This window comes from Hemiscyllium ocellatum, chromosome 32 (genome assembly GCF_020745735.1).
Source record: "Hemiscyllium ocellatum isolate sHemOce1 chromosome 32, sHemOce1.pat.X.cur, whole genome shotgun sequence".
NCBI classification, from domain to species: Eukaryota; Metazoa; Chordata; class Chondrichthyes; order Orectolobiformes; family Hemiscylliidae; genus Hemiscyllium; species Hemiscyllium ocellatum.
The window spans coordinates 43,384,845-43,405,159 of record NC_083432.1 but is presented as its reverse complement, the minus strand read 5'-3'; the positions used below and the strand labels follow the sequence as shown (position 1 = coordinate 43,405,159).

At 45.1% G+C, this 20,315-nt stretch overlaps 1 protein-coding gene across 4 annotated transcripts in view; it reads right to left on the bottom strand.

Moving 5' to 3' along the window:
- cacnb1 (calcium channel, voltage-dependent, beta 1 subunit) overlaps positions 1–20,315 on the bottom strand; it is a 119,166-nt gene that overhangs the window by 88,213 nt on the left and 10,638 nt on the right. For 2 of the 4 annotated variants that reach the window (XM_060848820.1, XM_060848823.1), the window contains exon 1: positions 2,981–3,057. The exons of the other annotated variants lie outside the window; for them this stretch is intronic. In XM_060848820.1, coding sequence (XP_060704803.1) covers positions 2,981–3,034 — 54 coding nt within the window. In that variant the 5' untranslated portion in view covers positions 3,035–3,057. Of the gene's footprint in view, positions 1–2,980; positions 3,058–20,315 lie in introns of those variants that run through there. 4 annotated transcript variants of the gene reach the window in all.

The following is a 20,315-nucleotide window of genomic DNA, read 5'->3' as shown; positions in this document are numbered from 1 at the left end:
TGTTAGTATGTGAGAGTTCTAAATCTGTCATTTTTGTATTTAAGTAGTTAAAAATCTCACAACACTAGGTTATAGTCCAGCAAGCTTATTTGGAAGCACCAGCTTTCAGAGCCCTGCTCCTTTGTTAGGTAGCTGGGGAGCAGGATTAAAAGACACAGAATCTATAGCAAAACATCATAGTATCAGGCATGTAGCTGATATGATATACTGAACAAACCTAGATTATCGTTACATCTTTCATCTTTTTAAAAGGGTTGCAAGTTTCCATTCATTATTATGTAAAACATGAACCAAAACCTGCAACCCATTCTAAAAAGATGAAAGACTTAACGAAAATCTAGGTTTGTTCAATATCCATTTCAGTTGCATAACACTGTAATCTTTTGCTTTAAATTCTGGGTCCTATGATACTGTCCCACTAGCTACCTGATGAAGGAGCAGCACTCTGAAAGCTAGTACTTCCAAATAAACCTATTGGACTATAACCTAGTGTTGTGTGATTTTTAATTTTGTTCACCCCAATCCAACACCAGCATCTCTACACCTTGTATTATATATCGCATTTTTACGATCTCAGAACATAATAGGTGGCTCAGTGGTTAGCACTGCTGCCTCACAGCACCAGGGTCCCAGGTTTGATTCCAGCCTTGGGCGACTGTCTGTGTGGAGTTTGCACGTTCTCCCCGTGTCTGCGTAGGTTTCCTCCGGGTGCTCCGGTTTCCTCTCACAAGCCAAAGATGTGCAGTCAGGTGGATTGGCCATGCTAAATTGTCCATAGTGTTAGGTGCATTAGTCAAAGAGAAATGGGTCTGGGTGGGTTACTCTTCAGAGGGTCAGTGTGGACTGGTTGGGCTGAAGGGCCTGCTTCCACGCTGTAGGGAATCTATCAGAACATCCCAAAGAGCATTATAGTCAATAAATGCTTTTAGAGGTTGCCACTACAGTAATGTCAGAAATACAACTGTCAAATTGTGCAGAGTAAGATCCCACAAACAGCAATGGCCACATCTTGTGTTTCTCAGTAATGCTGGCTGAGGGACAAATATTAGCCAAGACACGAGGGAGAACTCACTCCCTTGCTCTTTGAGATTGCGAAGATGCCATAGCACGTTCACTGGAGAAACAATGGGGTCAGAGAGTTAGTTATTATACAAAGTAGGAATGGCATTAAAAAGAACATCACCCATCTATATTGCACCTTTAACATGGTAAATCATTCCAGCATTCTTTGCAGGACAAAAGTTTGACACAAAAAGACATAGTTCCAGTGAGATGGTGGTGTAGTAGGTCTTTTGAGTCCAGGTCTCATCTGCTGAGTCCACTTTTCTATTTGTTCATTTTCTTACCACAGCGGCAACGATGGCACGAGAGCCCAGCGCAGACACGTGGCTGCATCTGTCCCCAGCGTAGATTCATGGAAGCAGTGGCAGAGATGAGTTTGGGCCCTGGGCCAGACTCGGCAGCATCAGAAGTGGCTTCATCAGTGAGCTGGGCCTGAAATGGAGTCATGGCAGCCACGGGGTTGAGTTTGAGCTGGTGTGGGTATCAGTGGCATCTGCACTTGCAAGGTCCAGTGAGGACTCTGTAGCATGGGCATTGGTGGAGGCAAGATGGCACCAAACAATGGTGACTTATGATTCAGTGACACAGGGAAGGGACATGCACTTGGCCACCAGAGCCAGCGCCCATGGCAGAGTACTCAACAAGGACTGTAAAGTTGAACACTTTCTTTATTTTTTGGCCTTTATAATCTATGTTTTGCTTCTTTCCCCCTCGTGTTTAAGATGGTGCTGGAGAGTGGTGACACCATACAAACGCTTTTGACTGTACATTGTAACAGAATACATCTGACCATAAATCAAATATTGTTGTTCTGGGGTTAGCTCTACCGCCTCTCAGCACCAGGGACCGGGGTTCCAATCCATCCACGGGCAACTGTGTGGAGTTTACACATCCTCCCAATGTCTGCGTGGGTTGCCTTCAGATGCTCCAGTTTCCACCCACTGACCCAAGATGTGTGACTTAGGGTGGATTGGCCATGCTAAATTGCCCCACGTGTTCAGGGATGGATGGGTTAGCTATGGAAAATGCAGGATTACAGGGATAGGTTAGGGTGGGATGCTCTTCAGAGGGGTGGTGGGGACTCAATGGGCCAAATGACCTGATTCCACGCCGTAGGGATCGATTGCGACACCCGGCAATCAAAAGCTTGGCCAAAAAAGGAGCGAGGTTTAAAAGTAACATTAATGGAAGAAAGAACAGGGAGTAAGGCGGGGAGGTTTAAAACGGGAATTTCACAGCTTCAGGCCAGGGCAGCTCAAGGTACAGCCAACCAGCAAAGGACAATCTGGATGGTCCTATCCCAAAAACTGCAGGGGAGTCCAAATCTGGCACCTCCAGGAAAATACCGGTGATGAACGTGAAGGAGCAAGCTGAATTCATCTCAGCAGTCTTTGGCTTTAGTGACTTCTTTCTCAGTGATGATTGGGTTGGTCATACTTGGTCTGAATATTAAGTGGAATATAACAGGAGTCAAACCAAAGTTTAGTTCGGGACCCTCAGGACAAGCACTGTCCTGACCTCAAGTGAAGTGAGGCCCTCTCCCCATGAGCTCCAGTCTGACTGCACTGGCACCCCAGGTCGCCATGGCCCATCATGGCCAATGGCCACAGGCTGGATATCCAATGCCAGCAACTTAGACCTCTTCACAAGACTTCATGGGATCTCAGTTAAAGTAAACTCCCATGGATGCCTGCAGAGACCTTTGAACCATGACAGTGGGCAGCAACAGGACCTCATGGGGAGCAATGACTAGAAACAACAAACTGTACTACAAATCCACGTTGGACATCCTTAAAGCTTGCAACACCTACATTTTATTGATCCACTGATGTATCAATAAATTATTAGACAAAACAAATGAACCTTTGGAAAACAGATGAAGTAATTAACATTTGATTTTCACTTTGAAACCACTTACCACTTCAGAATCATCAAGCCCGTAAAGATACATCTCCACATCCAGCTCACACATGGCTCCACACTCACAGCCTCCACCTCCCTTTCTCCCCACCGGGAAAACACTTGCAACTTTCTGCCTCCTCAAAACAATTCTCACTCTGATGGAGAAGGATGGTGGCAGGAAACATGACACAGTTCACACAGTGGAAGTGCACGCCACAAAGCCTTACTTTCCAGAACAGGAGGGAGCAAGCCGTGCCTCATGGAGAAGCAGGCACCAGTTGACAATCCAGCTTCGCTTCAAGGGCTTTAGTTCAAAATAGCTCACAGCAGTTGACGCTGGTCCCATAATCTGATTCGCTGCTTGGAATCCAAGCAACTGGTCATAGTAACAGCAAGCTGCTTTTTTTTTCCTCCTGGATACATCAATACATGTGTCTCCTAGTGTGCGACGTGTATGCACATGTGTACACAAGGCTTGTGTTACATTACATGCTGAAGTCATCAAAATAAGCCAGGAATTCCTTTCCTTCTTGATGTTTTTCTTCATTGAGTTCCTGCACAATGAGGCATCTCAAGCATTTGAAATTGGTTTAACCCTGCTTAAACTGAAAGGTCAGCTCGGAGGAACCACAGTTTGGAAACTATGCAGGGGGTGGGGGGGGAAGACAAGAGGAGAAATGCTACTCTATTTTCTCTCTCTCTCTCTGTCTCTCTTATTCTCCTCCTGACAGAAGTGATCCTTGCCAGTGGCCAGCAGTCTGAAGGTCGATTGGTTATTTGACTGTGGGGTCTTTTGTGATCAATCCTTTGATGTTCACGCTTGAGCAGGGAATCACTGGGCAATGCAGAAGAGCTGGAAGTCCGGGGCACCTTGACTCTAGGTGCTGTTCAGCATCCAAGATTAACTCAAATCAAAAGACCAGGGGGTTCAGGTCTCAGTCTAGCCATTTGAACATGGGCAAGACTTTAAATGCATATAGTATATACTCCTCATTCTCCAAACACATTCAACAGAATGACACAGCAACGTTTTACACCATTACACAACAGAGATGCAAACAGTCCAAAGCTAACAGTATATCAAGAGCGTGGTATTGGAAAAGCACAGCTGGTCAGACATCGACATTTCGAGCATAAGTTCTTCATGAGGAGTAAGGCTGCCTGACCAGCTGTGTTTTTCCAGCACCACAATCTTCACTCTGACCTCCAGCACCTGCAGTCCTCACTCTCTCCCAGAATATCAGATGCACTGCACACATTATTCACTGCAGAATGTGAAGAGTCCAAGGCCCTTTATTGTATTTATTTATTTATTAATGCAATGTGGGAGTCTCCAGCAAAGTTACTGCCTGTTAGCACTGCCTTGGGAAAGTGGTGCTGTACAGTGTATATGCTACCCTCATCTTTCCAGCTGTTGTAGATTAGGTGGGTGCTGGTCAAGCAGCCTTAACACCATTAAAATGGACAAAATCGCTTCAGAAGTTGTCTTGCCCAAAGACAGCTACAGAGCAGAGACTTGCACAGGCTTGACCAGCAACTAGTCAGCTGCACAGACCCACTTTTACCTCAATGCAAGGCTGTAGAATTCACATTCTCAACTTCCCTGCCTCTTCTGAGGCCCCAACCTTTGGCCAAACTTCTTGACAGAATATCTTCTGATTTGAGTCAATGACAAATATTGATTTGATCATGACTTTTGTGAACTGTAAGATGTTTTGCTTTGTTCAAAAGGTGCTACATAAATGCAAGTCATTGCTGTTGCGCCACCACCCCCTCACACCTTGTGGAGATCTTCCTCAAATAATCAGACCACTTCACGTGAGATGCACCTTTGTTGCCTACATGGTAGCGATGGAGATTGTAACTGTAGGTTGGGTATGTGCCCATCTCCCTGTCATAGGAGCACAGCAGCTAGGAGGAGGAGTAGGCCATTTGGCCCTTGGAACAGAATTTTATTCTAGAAGCAGAAAAAAAAAGTGATTATGAGATGCTGGGAGCTGTCATGGTGTTTGCACAACTTGCAGGGTAGGCTGGGGCATCAGCAGGTCAGGCCAAGGTGCAGGAACGTCAATGTTTCTGGTTGAAACCCCTCCCCAGTGCTGATGAAGGGTTACTGCCCATAACATTGACCTTCCTGCTCCTTGGATGCTGCCTAAGCTGCTGCACTTCTCCAGCTCCACATCTATTCACTCTGGCTTCCAGCATCGGCAGCCCTTACTGTCTCCAGGCAGCAGTAACCAAATACGCATTAGACTGCAACGGCTCAGCAGGAGAATTGATGTTTCGGGCATAAGCCCTTTATCAGGAATGAGGCTTGTGGGCTAGGGTGGGGGAGCCTGAGAGATAAATGGGAGGGGTGGTGGGGCTGGGGGGTATGGTAGCTGGGAATGCGAGAGGTAGAGGAGGGAGAGGGAGAAGGAGCAGACAATGGGAAAGGTGATGGACAGGTCAGGAGAATGGTGCCATGTTGGAGGCTTGGGACTAGGATAATGTGGGGGAGGGGAAAATGAGGAAACTGTTGAAATCTACTTTGATCCCGTGTGGTTGCAGTATCCCAAGGAGGAATATGAGGCGTTCTTCCTCCTGGCATTGGATGGTAAGGGTTTGGCGATGGAGGCAGTCCAGGACCTACATGTCCTTGCAGTAGGAGAGGGCATTGAAGTGTTCAGCCACAGGACAGTGGGGATGGTTGGTGTGGGTGCCCCAGCCATCTTCTGCAGTTACACCGACACCATCCTCCCCCCCGTTCCTCCACTACGTCGATGGCTGTATTGGCCTCTTGCTTCCACGAGGAGGTTGAACAGTTCATCAACTTCATTGAAATCTCTCAACCTTACCTTAAATTCATCTTGACCATTTCGGACACCTCCCTCTCCCTTTTTGGGCCTCTCCAGCCCTGGCGACGGACTAACCCTGGACATCTACTACAAGCCCACCAACTCCCACAGCTACCTAGACTACACCTCCTCCCACCCTGCCATCTGTAAAAATGCCATTCCTTATTCCCATTCCTCTGCCTCCACCCGCATCTGTTGCCAGGATGACCAAATCCACCTTAGAAAATCCTAGATGGCCTCCTCCTTCCAAGATCACAATTTCCCTTCCCATGTGGTAGACGATGCCCTCCAGTGCATCTCCTCCACTTCCTCCATCTCCACCCCTCCCAACGCAACAAGGACAGAAGCCCCCTGTCCTCACCTTCCACCCCACCAACCTCCGGATAGTTCGCATCATCCTCTGCCACTTCCCCCACCTACAAACAGACCCCCACCTAGATATATTTTCCTTCCCACCCTATCAGTGTTTCAGAGAGACCACTCCCTCTGTATCTACCTTGCCAAATTCGCACCAACCCCCCACCCCACTCCTGGCACCTTCCTACTGGAAGTGCAAAGCCTGCACCCACATCTCCCCCCTCACCTCCATTCAAGGCTCCAAAGGATCCTTCCACATCCGACAAATTTACCTGCACTTCCACCAATGCCATCAACTGTATCTGTTGCACCCGATGCGGTCTCCTCGACATTGGGGAGCCAGGACGCCTACTTGTGGATTGTTTCAGAGAACATGTCTAGGACACCTGCACCAACCAACCCTACCGCCCCGTGGCTGAATACTTCAACTCCCCCTCCCACTCCATGAAGGACATGCAGGTCCTAGGCCTCCTCCATCGCCAAACCCTTACCAGCAGACACCTGGAGGAAGAACGCCTCATTTTCTGCCTTGGGACTCTGCACTCACATGGGATCAATGTGGATTTCACCAGTTTCCTCATTTCCCCACCTCCCACATTATCCCTGCCCCTCGCTGCCAACTCAGCACCAATGCCCTGACATGTCCATTACCTTTCCCATCTTTGCCACTTCACCCTATCAGTTTCTCCATCACCATCTACCTATCACATTTCAGCTATCTTCTCCACAACCTCACTCCCACTTATCTCTCAGGGCCCCCCCGCCCCACAAGCCTCATTCCTGATGAAGGGCTTATGCCTGAAATGTCAATTCTCCTGCTCCTTGGATGCTGCCTGTCCGGCTGTGCTATTCCAGCGCCACACTCTCAACTCTGATCTCCAGCATCTGCCAGTGTTCACTTTCTCCTGTATTTGTGCAGTGTGACAGGTTGCAGCACTATTGACAGATTTGTACATGGCTTTGGAGAATGCTGTCTACCTGCTGCACAACGTTTGATATGAAACCTCAGACCATCTACCCGATGCAGATCACTGTCACGTCATCTCACTTTCCCAGCTTCCGGGAAGCAATGTTTCCTCTCTTCCCAAATCCTGCAGATTACACAGACACAAGTGGGCATCACTTACCACACTTTGGCATCTCCTTCCAAAGGGGCATTTCTCCTTATATTCTCCACAGGTAACATGCTGCCTACTTTCATAGTCATTAAGTTTGAACAGGTCTTATACCACACTCACTACAGTTTCACTTGGCAATTATTCCACAGACCTCTCCTCCTTGGTAATTTCAAAAACATACTTTATGCATGAAAAATAATTTTGTACACACACACACACACACACAGAGTCAGGTTTTATTCTGTTGCATGTCAAGGAAAACAAACACTAAAGTTTGACTCTATCCAAACAAACCAAATATATCTCTTCCTTGAACCTGGCTATATTTACACATATTTGAGGCACTAGGAGGGTCTGATAATTGAACGGACCCCCATTTAACTTCAGCAGGAAGACCTCAGGTGGTGGTCTTTCCCCACTGTGCCTTGGCAGCAGCTGCCTCAAGCTTTAGTGCGTCCCTCAACACATAGTCCTGGACCATGGAACGTGCCAGTCTGCAACACTTGGTCGAGGTCAACTCCTCGCTCTGGAAGGCCAAGGAGTTTTGGGCAGACCAAAAAAAAGATTGTTGTTTACAGAGTTGATGGTGCTCCATGCACAGTCTATGTTTGCCTCGGCATGTGTTCTGGGACAGAGCCTATAGAGCACGGAGCCCTGGGTCACAGAGCTGCTCAGCAAAAACCAGCACATCTCTCCCCACTGCTCTTTAAAAAGGTGGACACATCTCTACCTTTTTTTTCTTTTCTTCTTTTTTTTCGTTACCCCTGCCTAACTGCGGTGGTGCTTGTTTTCTCCCCAGCAGCCATGGTGTGTGTGCGCGCGAGTGCGAGTCGCAGTGAGAGACACAAAGTGCACAAATCTTCATTTAATTGCCACCACCAGGAAGAAAGGAAACACTCAAGTGGTCCAGTGACAAAGCAGTGCCCTTCATGTCAAAGGGCAATGCTGTGTGATCAAACAGGTTAAGAGGAGGGCCGGGATTAGATCCCTTGTTTTTTTAAATCGCCTGTTTTTTTTCCTTTTACCCCAGCACTACTGCCTAACTGCGGTAGTGCTTATTTTCCCCAACATCTCTACATTTGACCTGCTAGCTACCTTTTCCATTGGACAAGGCGGAATTGCTAGCGCAGCCATGAGTAATTTGGTGAACTCGGGCAATTAGCTCACGGTGTGAGTGGCTCACAGAAAATCCTACATTTAGTCTGGAGCTTAAAAATAAATAGCCTCAATGGAATCAGCCGAACACAAGCCAAATATTTGAATAATTCAGGATGAGTGACGAATGAAATTATTCCAGTGTGTACAGAACCAGAGACAATAATCAAACTTGGAGCTAACAATTCCTATTGTATGCTTCAGAGTACAGACCTAATGGTATGTTCATAGACAAAATAACTGCTCTCATGGAACGTGATACTGTCCAAATGTAGCATCTACTGCAGGTTGTATTTATCAGTCTCTCAAAAGAGGAGATTCTTCTCAATATTGACCAGAAATTAACTGTTCAACAATTCCCACTACTGGCTTTTATTCAATAATTTTCATCTTCATAATTCCTAGCAGTAATTTACTGCACCTAAATCATTTCATCTGCAATGCTGTGTACGAAACATTTTACAACTTCTTTCTGAAGTAGCTTTTTTGGCACTTTCTGGAACGCTGGGGGGGGGGGGGGGGGGGGGGGGGGAGTCCTGAAGAAGGGCTCATGCCTGAAATGTTGATTCTCCTGTTCCTTGGATGCTGCCTGACCTGCTGCGCTTTTCCAGCAACACATTTTCAGCCATGAATTACAAGAAGCTAGCATTCGAGTTCAGCAGGCAACCAGGAAGGCAAATGCAATGCTGGCTTCTCTGAACAGGAATGGAGTCTAATAATATGGAAGAGAATAGAGTGGTGTTGGAAAATCACAGCAGGTCAGGCAGCATCCGAGGAACAGGGGAAAAAAAAACCCGACATTTCGGGTAGGTGCCCTTTAATCACTTTTGTCTAATAATATGGAAGTCTTGCTAAAATTATGGAAGGCACCAGTTCGACCACAGCTGGAAGACTGATCAGTTTTGTCCCCCTATCCAAGGGAAGGTATTTTGGCTTTGGAGGCAGTGTGGGGAAGGCTCACTGGGTTGATTCTGGGGGGATTCCAAAGAGACTGGTTTGTAATTAGTTCAGAAAAAATGAGAGAACACCATATTGGATCATAAAAGCTGGTTAGTGGGGTCGAAAGAGTAGATGTGAAAAAGGTCATTCCCTCTTCTGAAAGGCAGTCTAGGAGCAGAGGGCATCTCAGGGTAAGGGGTCACTCTTTTAAAAACGTAGAGGAGGAAGAATTTATGGGGAAGCCAGGGAACCTGCAGAATTCTTTACCACAGAGAGCTGTCAAAGCTGTTTCACTAAGAATATTCGAGGCGGAGAGAAACAGAATTTTAATTTGGAAGTGAATCAAAGGAACGAAAGAGGAGTTGAGGATTATCAGATTAGCCATGATTTCATGGAATGGTGGACTGGACTCGATGGGCTGAATGGCCTACGTTTCCTCCTACCTCGTATAGTCTTCTATGAGCCTTTAGTTCAAAAAGTGTGCATCACTCCCTCAACACTGATCAGTCTCCACAGTGAATCTGAACCTGCGACCTTTCAATTTCGATGTCAGAGTGTTACTGACTGAGGAAGACTGCCAGGTTAAGAACACAAGGACATTAGAAAATAGCATGTAGTGTGAGAAATGTCCAATGGCCACACTAGCCAGACACTCTGCATCATGATTCTCTCATGGACTTCCCTTGCCTGCCACCTGTTGGACCTTAATGTTAAAATGGATTACAACATCTGCTGACAAGTCATTGTCTCACAAACACCACACTTCATAACAACTATTCAAAAAGCATACTTCCTCTAGATTTGCTCTTCACATGCATTACTGATTTTTCCTTTTCCACAGGCACAGATTTATCACTGTCCTTTTACATTCAGCATGACTCTACACCTCTCCAAATCCCATTTTCCCTCTTATGCTTTTTGGCATGAGATCCCGCTAATAAAGGCTGTCGTATCCATGTGGAAAAGTCCTCCATTCTTCGATCCTATAGAAAATGGAACGACAGTGCCAGTGTTCTGTTCTCCCCCAAAAGCGTACACACCACCAACCCCCCCTCCACTGGAAATCTCGACGTGCAAATTGATTGCTTCTAAGCTTGCCCTATTAGTTTGGATGGCTGGTTAGCAATGTGAAGGGGGGGCAACAGTGTGGGTTGAATTCCTGCACTAGCTGAATTTACTGTGAAGGACACTCTTTCTCAACTCACCTGGGAGGTGTGGTGACCCCCAGGTTAAATCATCACCAATTATCCCCCTCTCTAAACAGAGCAGCCCTACGACAATAAGACTATGGTGATGTTGTTATCTACCCATCTACAGCTGGTCTTTGTCCTCAGCTGACCACATTGTATAATTCAGTGTTGCAGTTGTGTATAAAAGGAGATTTAAAGGACCCAATACAAATCATAGGAACACTATTGTAACTACATCTCACCAGTTCATTAAGTATCCATTTAACTTCTGCTTTGTAATCACTTCCATGCCCAAATTCTCTTAAACATCACCGGGTATAACTTACCTTTCTCAGAAGCAGGAAGACTTATAGCAATGGACTTATTCCCACAAGAAGGTAGACATTTCTCTGTATCTCCCTTGTGCTCAGAAGCCCCTTGCCCCAAGTCATTGAGAAATACTGGTTGAGAAATTGCACGGTTGTTACACACATTTGTTAAATACTAAAAGCTAGAAAAATGGTATAATAGGAGATGGTTTCCAAAATGCTTTTGCCAGAATCTCTTTACCCAAAACTTCAAAACCCAGAAGTCACCACAATGACGGCACAATATTGCAATACTATTTTGTTATGAAAAATTAAATGTGTCAAATCATTTGAGGGTAATGTCCCATTAACACATTGTATATATCTGGGAAGGACGCAACACAGACCATACTCTGAATGCCCCATCTCACCAACTTCCCCACAGAATATATCATGCCAAGCAGGGCAGTGTGACAGGTTACAACAGCAGGTGCCTCATATCTGTTTCAGTGAGTCAGTCCTTCCAGCACAGAATTGCAGCCATTACCATCTGTATACCATTTGCCAACAACGCCCAGCTAACAGTGAACACTGCCTTAATACGGACCTGAACCAAGTGAGTTTCTGATCCTGGCATCGAACTCTAGTAAAATTGAAATGTATTTCCTCAAGCCATGCTTTTAACCGGAACAGACTTCGGGAGTCAGATATGGTCTGAAACTCCTGTGCTCTAATTACAGGTACTGTCAGTTCCCTACTCAGCATTGCAAGGTGTCTCCCATATTTGGTACATTAAATATCTGCTGTAAAATAAGTCTTGAAATTCACGAGCAACTGGAGTAATTTTTAAATTCAATATCACAGCCTTGTGTAATAAACTTGCTCCCTCTCTCTCTCACTAGAATTGAGAAGACAAATTGTTCTCTGAGCTACCAGTTTTCTTCTATTTCTCAATCCCAAAAAGTCAGTGACCCCAACTCCCCTCCTAGAGTGGATGCAGTGCCTGTTGAAGTCCACAAGGGCTTGTGCCAATGTAGGAGACTGTCATTTGGGATATTGTCAGCCTGTATCATTTTTCAGTGGGTGATGGAGAACATTTACCATTTATCTCGATGATGGGCTAATAGGGAAGACCAATAAGGAGTACTTGCAGAATTTGAACATGATCCTTAGACATTTCTCCCAGATGGGAAAACGCCGGCTCCAGGTGCCCAAGTGATCTATGTGGGCTGCAGAGTTAAGACTGGGTTATACCCACTGGACGATAAAGGGAAGGCTAGCAAAAGGTGCTCTGGCTCCCACATCAGAAAGCTTAAGTTTTTCCTTGGGATGGTAAACTTTTACAGAAAGTTCATACATAACCCTGACCTCCATCCTGGCACCTTTGCATCACCCTTTACAAAAAAAAAGGTCAGCCTTGGAAATGGTGGCTTCGCCAAGCCATAGCCTTCAGGGAGTAAGAAAAAAACCCAGCTATCCTCCTCCAAGGTGTTGGCATACGATGATTCAAAGCGAGATCTGGTATTGACAGGCGATTCCTCTTTGTATAGGTTCAGGGTAATATCAGCTCATAGGTGGTCCAATGGAGAGGAATACCTGATAGCGTCTGGATCCAGGATTTTAGCTAATGTAGAACAGAATTACACCCAGGTAGAGTGGGAAGGTTTGGTGGCCATATATGGAGCCAGAAAGTTCCACTCTGAATTGAGGTGGGGTGCACGATAAACAAGGAGGCCTCACAGTCAGAGGGGTCTACAGCAATGAACAAAGGTCCTTGAACCCATTTAGTCATTTAACAACCACAATGTAACTCTTAATTCGGGAGAAAAACCGTCAGTGATTACCAATCCATTTGAAATTGGATTCTCTCGACAAGAATCACTGTTTTAGGGAAGCAAATCTGTTGTCTTTACTAATGTGAAGATGCTGGTGTTAGACTGGGGTGGATATAGTCAGAAGTCACAACAAGGTTATGGTCCAACAGGTTTATTTGAAATCACAAGCTTTGGGCTCTGCTCCTTCAAGTGAAATCAGGTTCACCTGACAAAGGAGGAGCGCTCCGAAAACTTGTGATTTCAAATAAACCTGCTGGGCTATGACCTTGTGTCATGCGACTTCTGACTTTACTAAGGGCCTGGAAGATGGGATAGATCAGAGAACAATAACTGGCGTCCAGAGCTCAAGGAGGCTCACTATGTTCGGGTCAGGATCACTGTAGATTAAGGATTTCTGTTCCTGATCCCTGTCCCCTCAGTCTTTACCTATCTCAGAAGTCAGACGACACCAGGTTACGTCCACAGGTTTATTTGATATCACAAGCTTTTGGAGCACTGCTCTTTCTTCAGGTGAACTTGTTTGACGACAACCTGGTGTCATGTGACTGCTGACTTGATGCAGAATAAGGCCATTCAGCCCATTGTGTCAAACTTCAAGCGAGCATCATTACCTACTGTTAATCTCCTGCTTTTCTCTCATGACTTTGCACACTCACCCTAAAACACAAAAACCCCGTCTCCTCGTGAACGTTCCAATTCACTAACTGGGTAGTTTCCTCAAAGAGCTGGTTCCAAACAATGAGTTGAATTGATTAGATTAGATTCCTTACAGTGTGGAAACAGGCCCTTCGGTCCAACCAGTCCACACCGACCCTCCGAAGAGCAACCCACCCAGACCCATTTCCCTCTGACTAATGCACCTAACACTATAGGCAATTTAATATGGCCAATTCACCTGACCTGCACATCTGTGGACTGTGGGAGTAAACCGGAGCACCCGGAGGAAATCCAGGCAGACACGGGGAGAACGTGCAAACTGTTGGCAGCCTCCTATTCTCTGCCAAGGCTGCTCAGGGATTTTTCTGTGTCACTCTTGAAAGGACTTGGGTTAACCCAAGTGTTCAATGTTTGATTTTTTTCCACAGGATTGGCATCCACACATTTTGTAACTGAAATGGCTTTACTATTTTTAAAAAAAGGCTAACCTATTGGCTCCACAGCTTTGTTAAACCTTCCACGAGCAGCCTCAGTATGTGAAGCCATAAGGTTGCAAACAAGATGTTCCAGTGATAGGGTTGGGAAAATGGCTTGAAATTTAGTGACAGGCAGCTGGAGCTGGATTGAACAATGCAGCCGATGTGCTGCTGCTGGGTGCCATAATTGTGATATAGGTCTCTGTGATCCTCACTCTGATTCTTACTGTTTCTTACGAATAGAAACTAACAGTGACAGCTTCCCTTTCTGCAGGTTCACCTGACGAAGGAGCAGCGCTCTGAAAGCTTGCGATTTCAAATAAACTTGTTGGACAATAACCTGGAGTTCATCCCTTGTGATTGGAGGGTTCCTAGGCGGAAGATGAGGCGCTCTTCCTCCAGCCGTTGTGTTGCTATGGTCTGGCGATGAAGGAGTCCAAAGACCTGCATGTCCTTGGAACCCTCCAACCACAAGGGATGAACTCAAAATTCTCCAGTTTCCTCATTTCCCCTCCCCCCATCTTGTCTCAGTCCCAACCCTCGAACTCAGCACCACCTTCCTAACCTGCAATCGTCTTCCTGACCTCTCCGCCCCCACCCCCACTCCAGCCTATCACCCTCACCTTAACCTCCTTCCACCTATCGCATTTCCAATAGCCCTCCCCCAAGTCCCTCCTTCCTACCTTTTATCTTAGCCTGCGTGGCACACTTTCCTCATTCCTGAAGAAGGGCTCATGCCCGAAACGTCGATTCTCCTGCTCCTTGAATACTGCCTGGCCTGCTGCACTTTTCCAGCAACACATTTTCAGCTCTGATTTCCAGCATCTGCAGTCCTCACTTTCTCCCATATGTGATTCAAGCCCGACACTAAACCTGGCTGACTGACCTTTGAGATGACCAAGCAACCGAACCAGATGCATCAAACAACTGCAACTAATGAAGAGGAATAAATGTCTACTGTGCCAGTGACACCAACATCCTGTGAACAATTATTTTAAAAATCGCACTGCTGTTCCAGGTTAAGACTGCAGCGAGAAATACAAGCAGCTGTTCTCAGCAAAAATTCACTTGTACAAAAATCCAAAGTGGAAGTTGCTCATTTTTAAGTGACTGCCAGTTACTAACAGTCGCTTCAGAACAGTGTGTTCTGCAATCAAGATTACTTTCTCCCAGCACAATCTAAACTGATTGAAAGCGATCTTTTTAAAAGCAGCAAGATGCGTTACTAGTTTGTGAATATGGGTTGATCCGTAAAATAAGATCACTCCCTAATGAATCCTTCATACCACATTCTGAACTGATGAACAGCATATTGAATCTTTGAAATGCAGATCAAATTTAATTACATGCTTTTTTTTTCCTTGAAACGTGTTCAAGTCTAATTTGCAACCTTCCAGTATTAAGGCTTGAGAAATAATTAACATGGAGCTATTTATACGTAAATCATTAGCACTCAGGGCATTGCCACTTCTGGTCATTTCTACAATGCTTCTGAATGTTAGAGCTTAAGGGTTTTTTAAAAATTTCTTCTTCCATTCCTCAGGCACCCTGAAGTTGAAGACAAGACCGATTGCTCCCAGACATTTCTGGGAACATACAAGAGCAACCGATTGCTTCTCTTTCCCTGGAAGAATGGCTAGTGTCCAAATTTACCCTCAGGATAGGAGATGAGAAATTCGCTGAGAGAAGTGAATGTGATTCAGAGCTTAATCATCACTTGACACTTTGCCTGGGAGCTCCTGACTGGTGTGTTGGAGGTTTTGCACACTAGAAACCAACTCTGTATTTCAATTAACAGTTTGTTCGGTTTAACACGTGTTTCATCAGCGTGAATTGGCTATAACGCAATTGACGAATCGTGGACATTGTTTGCATAACAACAAGCTGAATGCATATACTGATTTTCTATCAGCAATCTTCTACAGCTTGATTTTCTACAGCACAAGACTGCAGAGGGACAACTGTTGCTGTAGCAGAATGACCTGAACATTAGAGTCTGCCAAAAGGCTGTGGAAGATCCCATTTTTCATAAGATAGTGACCACCAGGAGTGAAAACATCACCTTAACTCCTTGATTTACCAGTGCATCAGATTTGATGAGGAGTCGTCATTAGCACTCTTACCTCTGGTCCAGGAGGTTATGGGTTCAACTCCATTGCGGGCGAGGAGGGGGGAAGTGGAGCATATGCTTTTTGCTCTCATTCTGATGTCCTTACTCAGGGACTGCTGCACTGTCAGAATTACCAAGAGGTCAAACTATGGCTCTGCCTACGCTTGCAAAAACAAGAAATATCCCACAGCCTTATTCCAAAAGGAGAGATTACTTCTGATGTTTTGGCAATACTTACTCCATAACATTTTAAGGATCTTTCAGTGCATTAATTGGTTCATTCATTTCATTTTAATGAGTGACTGTACTTCATTGGCTGAACTGCATTTTGGCTGCAGAAGTATCCACAAAAAATCCAAGTCTTTCCCAAGAAATTCCTTTCCTTGTTTTTCTCTTCCACGTCCTTTTGCATTCCTCAGAATATTGAAGCCTAACATGAGAGCTGGCTTCTATTGAGGTTTTAAAACATGTCTGAACTCTACAATTCACACTGCTCTAGTAGATTTTCAATTTCCACAGGATCTTCGGTCCAGAGTAAGTGACAGTGAAAGTATGATCAGGTGTCCAAGGAGCCATTGCACAGATCCACACACTTTTCACTGCACCAAGAGAGTTTTTGCTTTTGGCAGCAGCCAGCCTATTGAAGTGACTATCAATTGAGCTGCTGATGAAATTTTAAAGGGACGCATCTACTTAATGATAGCTGTTCAATAAGACAACCATTCAAGAAGCCTAACTGCAGAAGGACAGATTGTATCAGCTGGATAAAGTTGGTGATTTTTTTTAATCTACTCTGAGGGTGTTCATGGTCACAGATACAAAAAAGGTTCCACAGTTCTCCAGTGGAGACTCCTGTCCCTTCTTGTGTGTCCACTGTGGTTCTCTCCCAGAGTTTAGGTTCAAGTCCCACTCATGCAGATGAGCACAGAAAACAAGGCTAATACTCTACTACAACACTATGGGAGTGCTGCACTGACAGAGGAGCTGGCTCTCAGATGAGATGTGAGGCCAAGACCCTGATGGCTGAATTTCAAAGCCACTGTGGAACTATTTTGGGTAACAGTAGGCATTCCTGGTGAATCTTTATCCCTCAAAACATGAACAGATTATCAGGTCATTATCATATTCCTGTTTGTGGGAGCGTGCGGTGCGTGAACTGGGTGCCATTTTTTCTACACTGCAACATGGCTTCACCTCAAAATGAACCATAGAGTGCTCTGGAGTGTCCAGTGGTCATGAAAAAAAGGTACTTCTGAAGGGCAAGGTTCTTTTTCCAAGGGGATCATTCAAGGCCTCATCCAAGTCAGAGTGACTGCCAACCAGCTGCCTGGCAGGGGCCCTTCCAGCCATTTTATGCTGAACGCCCACATGATCACAGCAGCTGGTTAGGAAATTCTCAGAGGTCCCACATAGGTTGCTTCTGATAACAGATCTACAATTCTCCAGCCTCAGATTGTTAAGGACAATTCAGAGATGAAAAGTGGCCTGTGATATTACAAGGACAGTGGCCATTTAAAAACATTAAAACACAATGGGTCACACACATACCTTGGACAAAATAACATACAATGACCTCAGTTCTTGCAGTCAGAGGGATACAACAATCCTTGGCTCAAACTTTGAAATCTGCCAAGGGATCAAGCAATTAACGTGGCATGGATTTCGGCTTTGTTGACATTGTGTCAGAATGGAATGGATCGTTGAGGTTGCCATGGTATCCAGCTTCATGACTCCCCAGTCTGGACCAAGGAGATTTAACACTCAAATCAGAGGATAACCTGGAGATTTCAGTTACTCCCTTAAGGGGCAACCCTTTCATGCAGAGGAGTGGTACGTGTATGGAATGAACTGACAGAGGAAATGGTGGAGGCTAGTACAATTGCAAGATTTAAAAGGCATTAGATTAGATTACTTACAGTGTGGAAACAGGCCCTTCGGCCCAACAAGTCCACACCGACCCGCCGAAGCGCAACCCACCCATACCCCTACATTTACCCCTTACCTAACACTACGGGCAATTTAGCATGGCCTATTCACCTGACCCGCACATCTTTGGACTGTGGGAGGAAACCGGAGCACCCGGAGGAAACCCACGCAGACACGGGGAGAACGTGCAAACTCCACACAGTCGCTGAGTCGGGAATTGAACCCGGGTCTCTGGCGCTGTGAGGCAGCAGTGCTAACCACTGTGCCACCGTGCCACCCATCTGGATGGGTATAGGAACAGGAAGGATTTTGGGGGAAAAGGGCTGGGTCTGGCAGGTGGGACTAGATTGGGTTGGGATATCTGGTTGGCATGGACAAGTTGGACCGATGGGTCTGTTTCCATGCTGTGCAGCTCTATGACTCATTCCCATTTTTTCCAGAAACAGACGGTAAAGACTGGGACATACACCTGGAATCAATACAAAAGGGTGAACCATCTTAAAACCTACTGAGTTTGTGACTACAAGACTTGACTATCACTAAAACAAAAGCATGTTACCAAAGCTTTCTGTCTTGCATCAGAACAAACAAGGTTGAGAAATTCTACATTTCACAAAATCATAAGATACTCAAACATAAGATCAGTTTTTTTTCCAGTCTAGAGGGGCTGATCTTCCAGTTGTAACTTAGCATACTGTTAAAAATCCAGTTACACCTTACTCAACATGGCATTTATTTTTCAAAATTTTCCACAGTCAAACTAATTGCATAAAACCAGGAAATTAACTTCAAACTTCACCATTCTAATTTAGCAGTGTTTGTATAGATATTAATTGTGCACACCTATATAGATGAGTGCATTTAATGACAAATGCAGGGAGGGACATTGTTGTAATTACAGGAAGGTATAAATCACTGGAAGTATGCAGTTTCACCATCATTATATCCACTGAAATGGGAGCTGGAAAGTTTCTCCTGCCTTGCCTCAGTAATACCCCTTTAGCAGTTGCAGACGGGAACACCATCTCCTACAAGTTCCCCTCCAGTTCGTCACTATCCTGGTTTGGAAATATAACACTGTGAAGGGACAGTCACTGGGCAAAAATCATGGGACCTCCCTCCCTCACAGCATTGATGGGTCTAGCCACAGCACATGGACAGCAGCAATTTGAGAAGGCAGCTCATCACCACCTTCTCAAGGGCATCTCGGGATGAAGGATAAACGTTGGCCCGACCAATAATGCCACATTCCATGCGTGAAGTAACAGTATTTAGTGTAAGGCAACAATAAGCTGTAATGATGTAATGTAGTGATAATATAACTTTTATAGGATGTTCCAGCAATTCAAAAATTCCTATAATCCAAAAACCACACAACATTATTATTCTAAACTGTATTGCTGTTAAAATACTGGCTCACTGCATCCAGGGTTCAACTCAGTAGAGGGTAGACCTTCACTATCCACAGCTCCTTCAGAGTCCTCTGTAAACTTACTAATCAGGGCACTCAAAAAGACTTTATAAAAACCCTTTATTTATCTCACACAACAGGGGTCCCAACACTGATCACGCAGAACACCATTGGTCACAAGTCTCCAATCCGAAAAACATCCTTCTACCATGACTGTCTGATCAAGCCAGTTCTGCATCCATCTTCGGAATTTACAGGACACCAGGTCATAATCCAACAGGTTCATTTAAAATCACAAACTTTTGAAGGTCAGGTGATGAAGGGCAGAGCTCCAAAAGCTTGAGATTTCAAATAAACCTGTTGGACTCTAACCTGGTGTCATGTGACTTTATCCCACCCTAGTCCAACACTGGCACCTCCACACATGTCCATCTTAGCAGCTCACCATGGAGTTGCAATGTGACTTCACTCTGTATTAAATAAAGTCAATAAAAATGGGCTGTTAAATCACTATCAAGCCTTTTACACTATGCATAAATTAAACTTTATCTTCAAAAATCTGGAACTCCAAGCCATTAGTAATTATTGAAGACAACACAAGGGATGTTAGTGTGTTCATAGTCACTGTCACACACTCACCATAAAGAAGTTACATTTGCTTATGTTTTTGTCCTTCAATAAATAAAAGGACAAAAAAAAAATCACTAGTCTCATGTTGCCAGCTAGGAACCAAGATCAACGTGAACCTTGGTTAGAGGTGAGAGTTTTGAACTGTACTGACCCACACTGCCTATAGATTAGCTCCCACGGGTAGTGTACATTTGTCAAATCAACCTTATAGAATCTCATCAGTCATAAGCAGGAACCAGCAACAATGCAGCCAAATGGAAGCCGAAGACTTAGTGCTATAGGCAAAAGGTAAGTGACCCTTGAGCGACATTCCAAAATGTGCTTTTATAAAAAAGACTGTGGAAACCAGAAAGCAACCAGTATTGCCAAGTTCAAAGTCAGACAGTGAGTAGGATTAAACTAGATTTCTGGCTCAGTGAACAC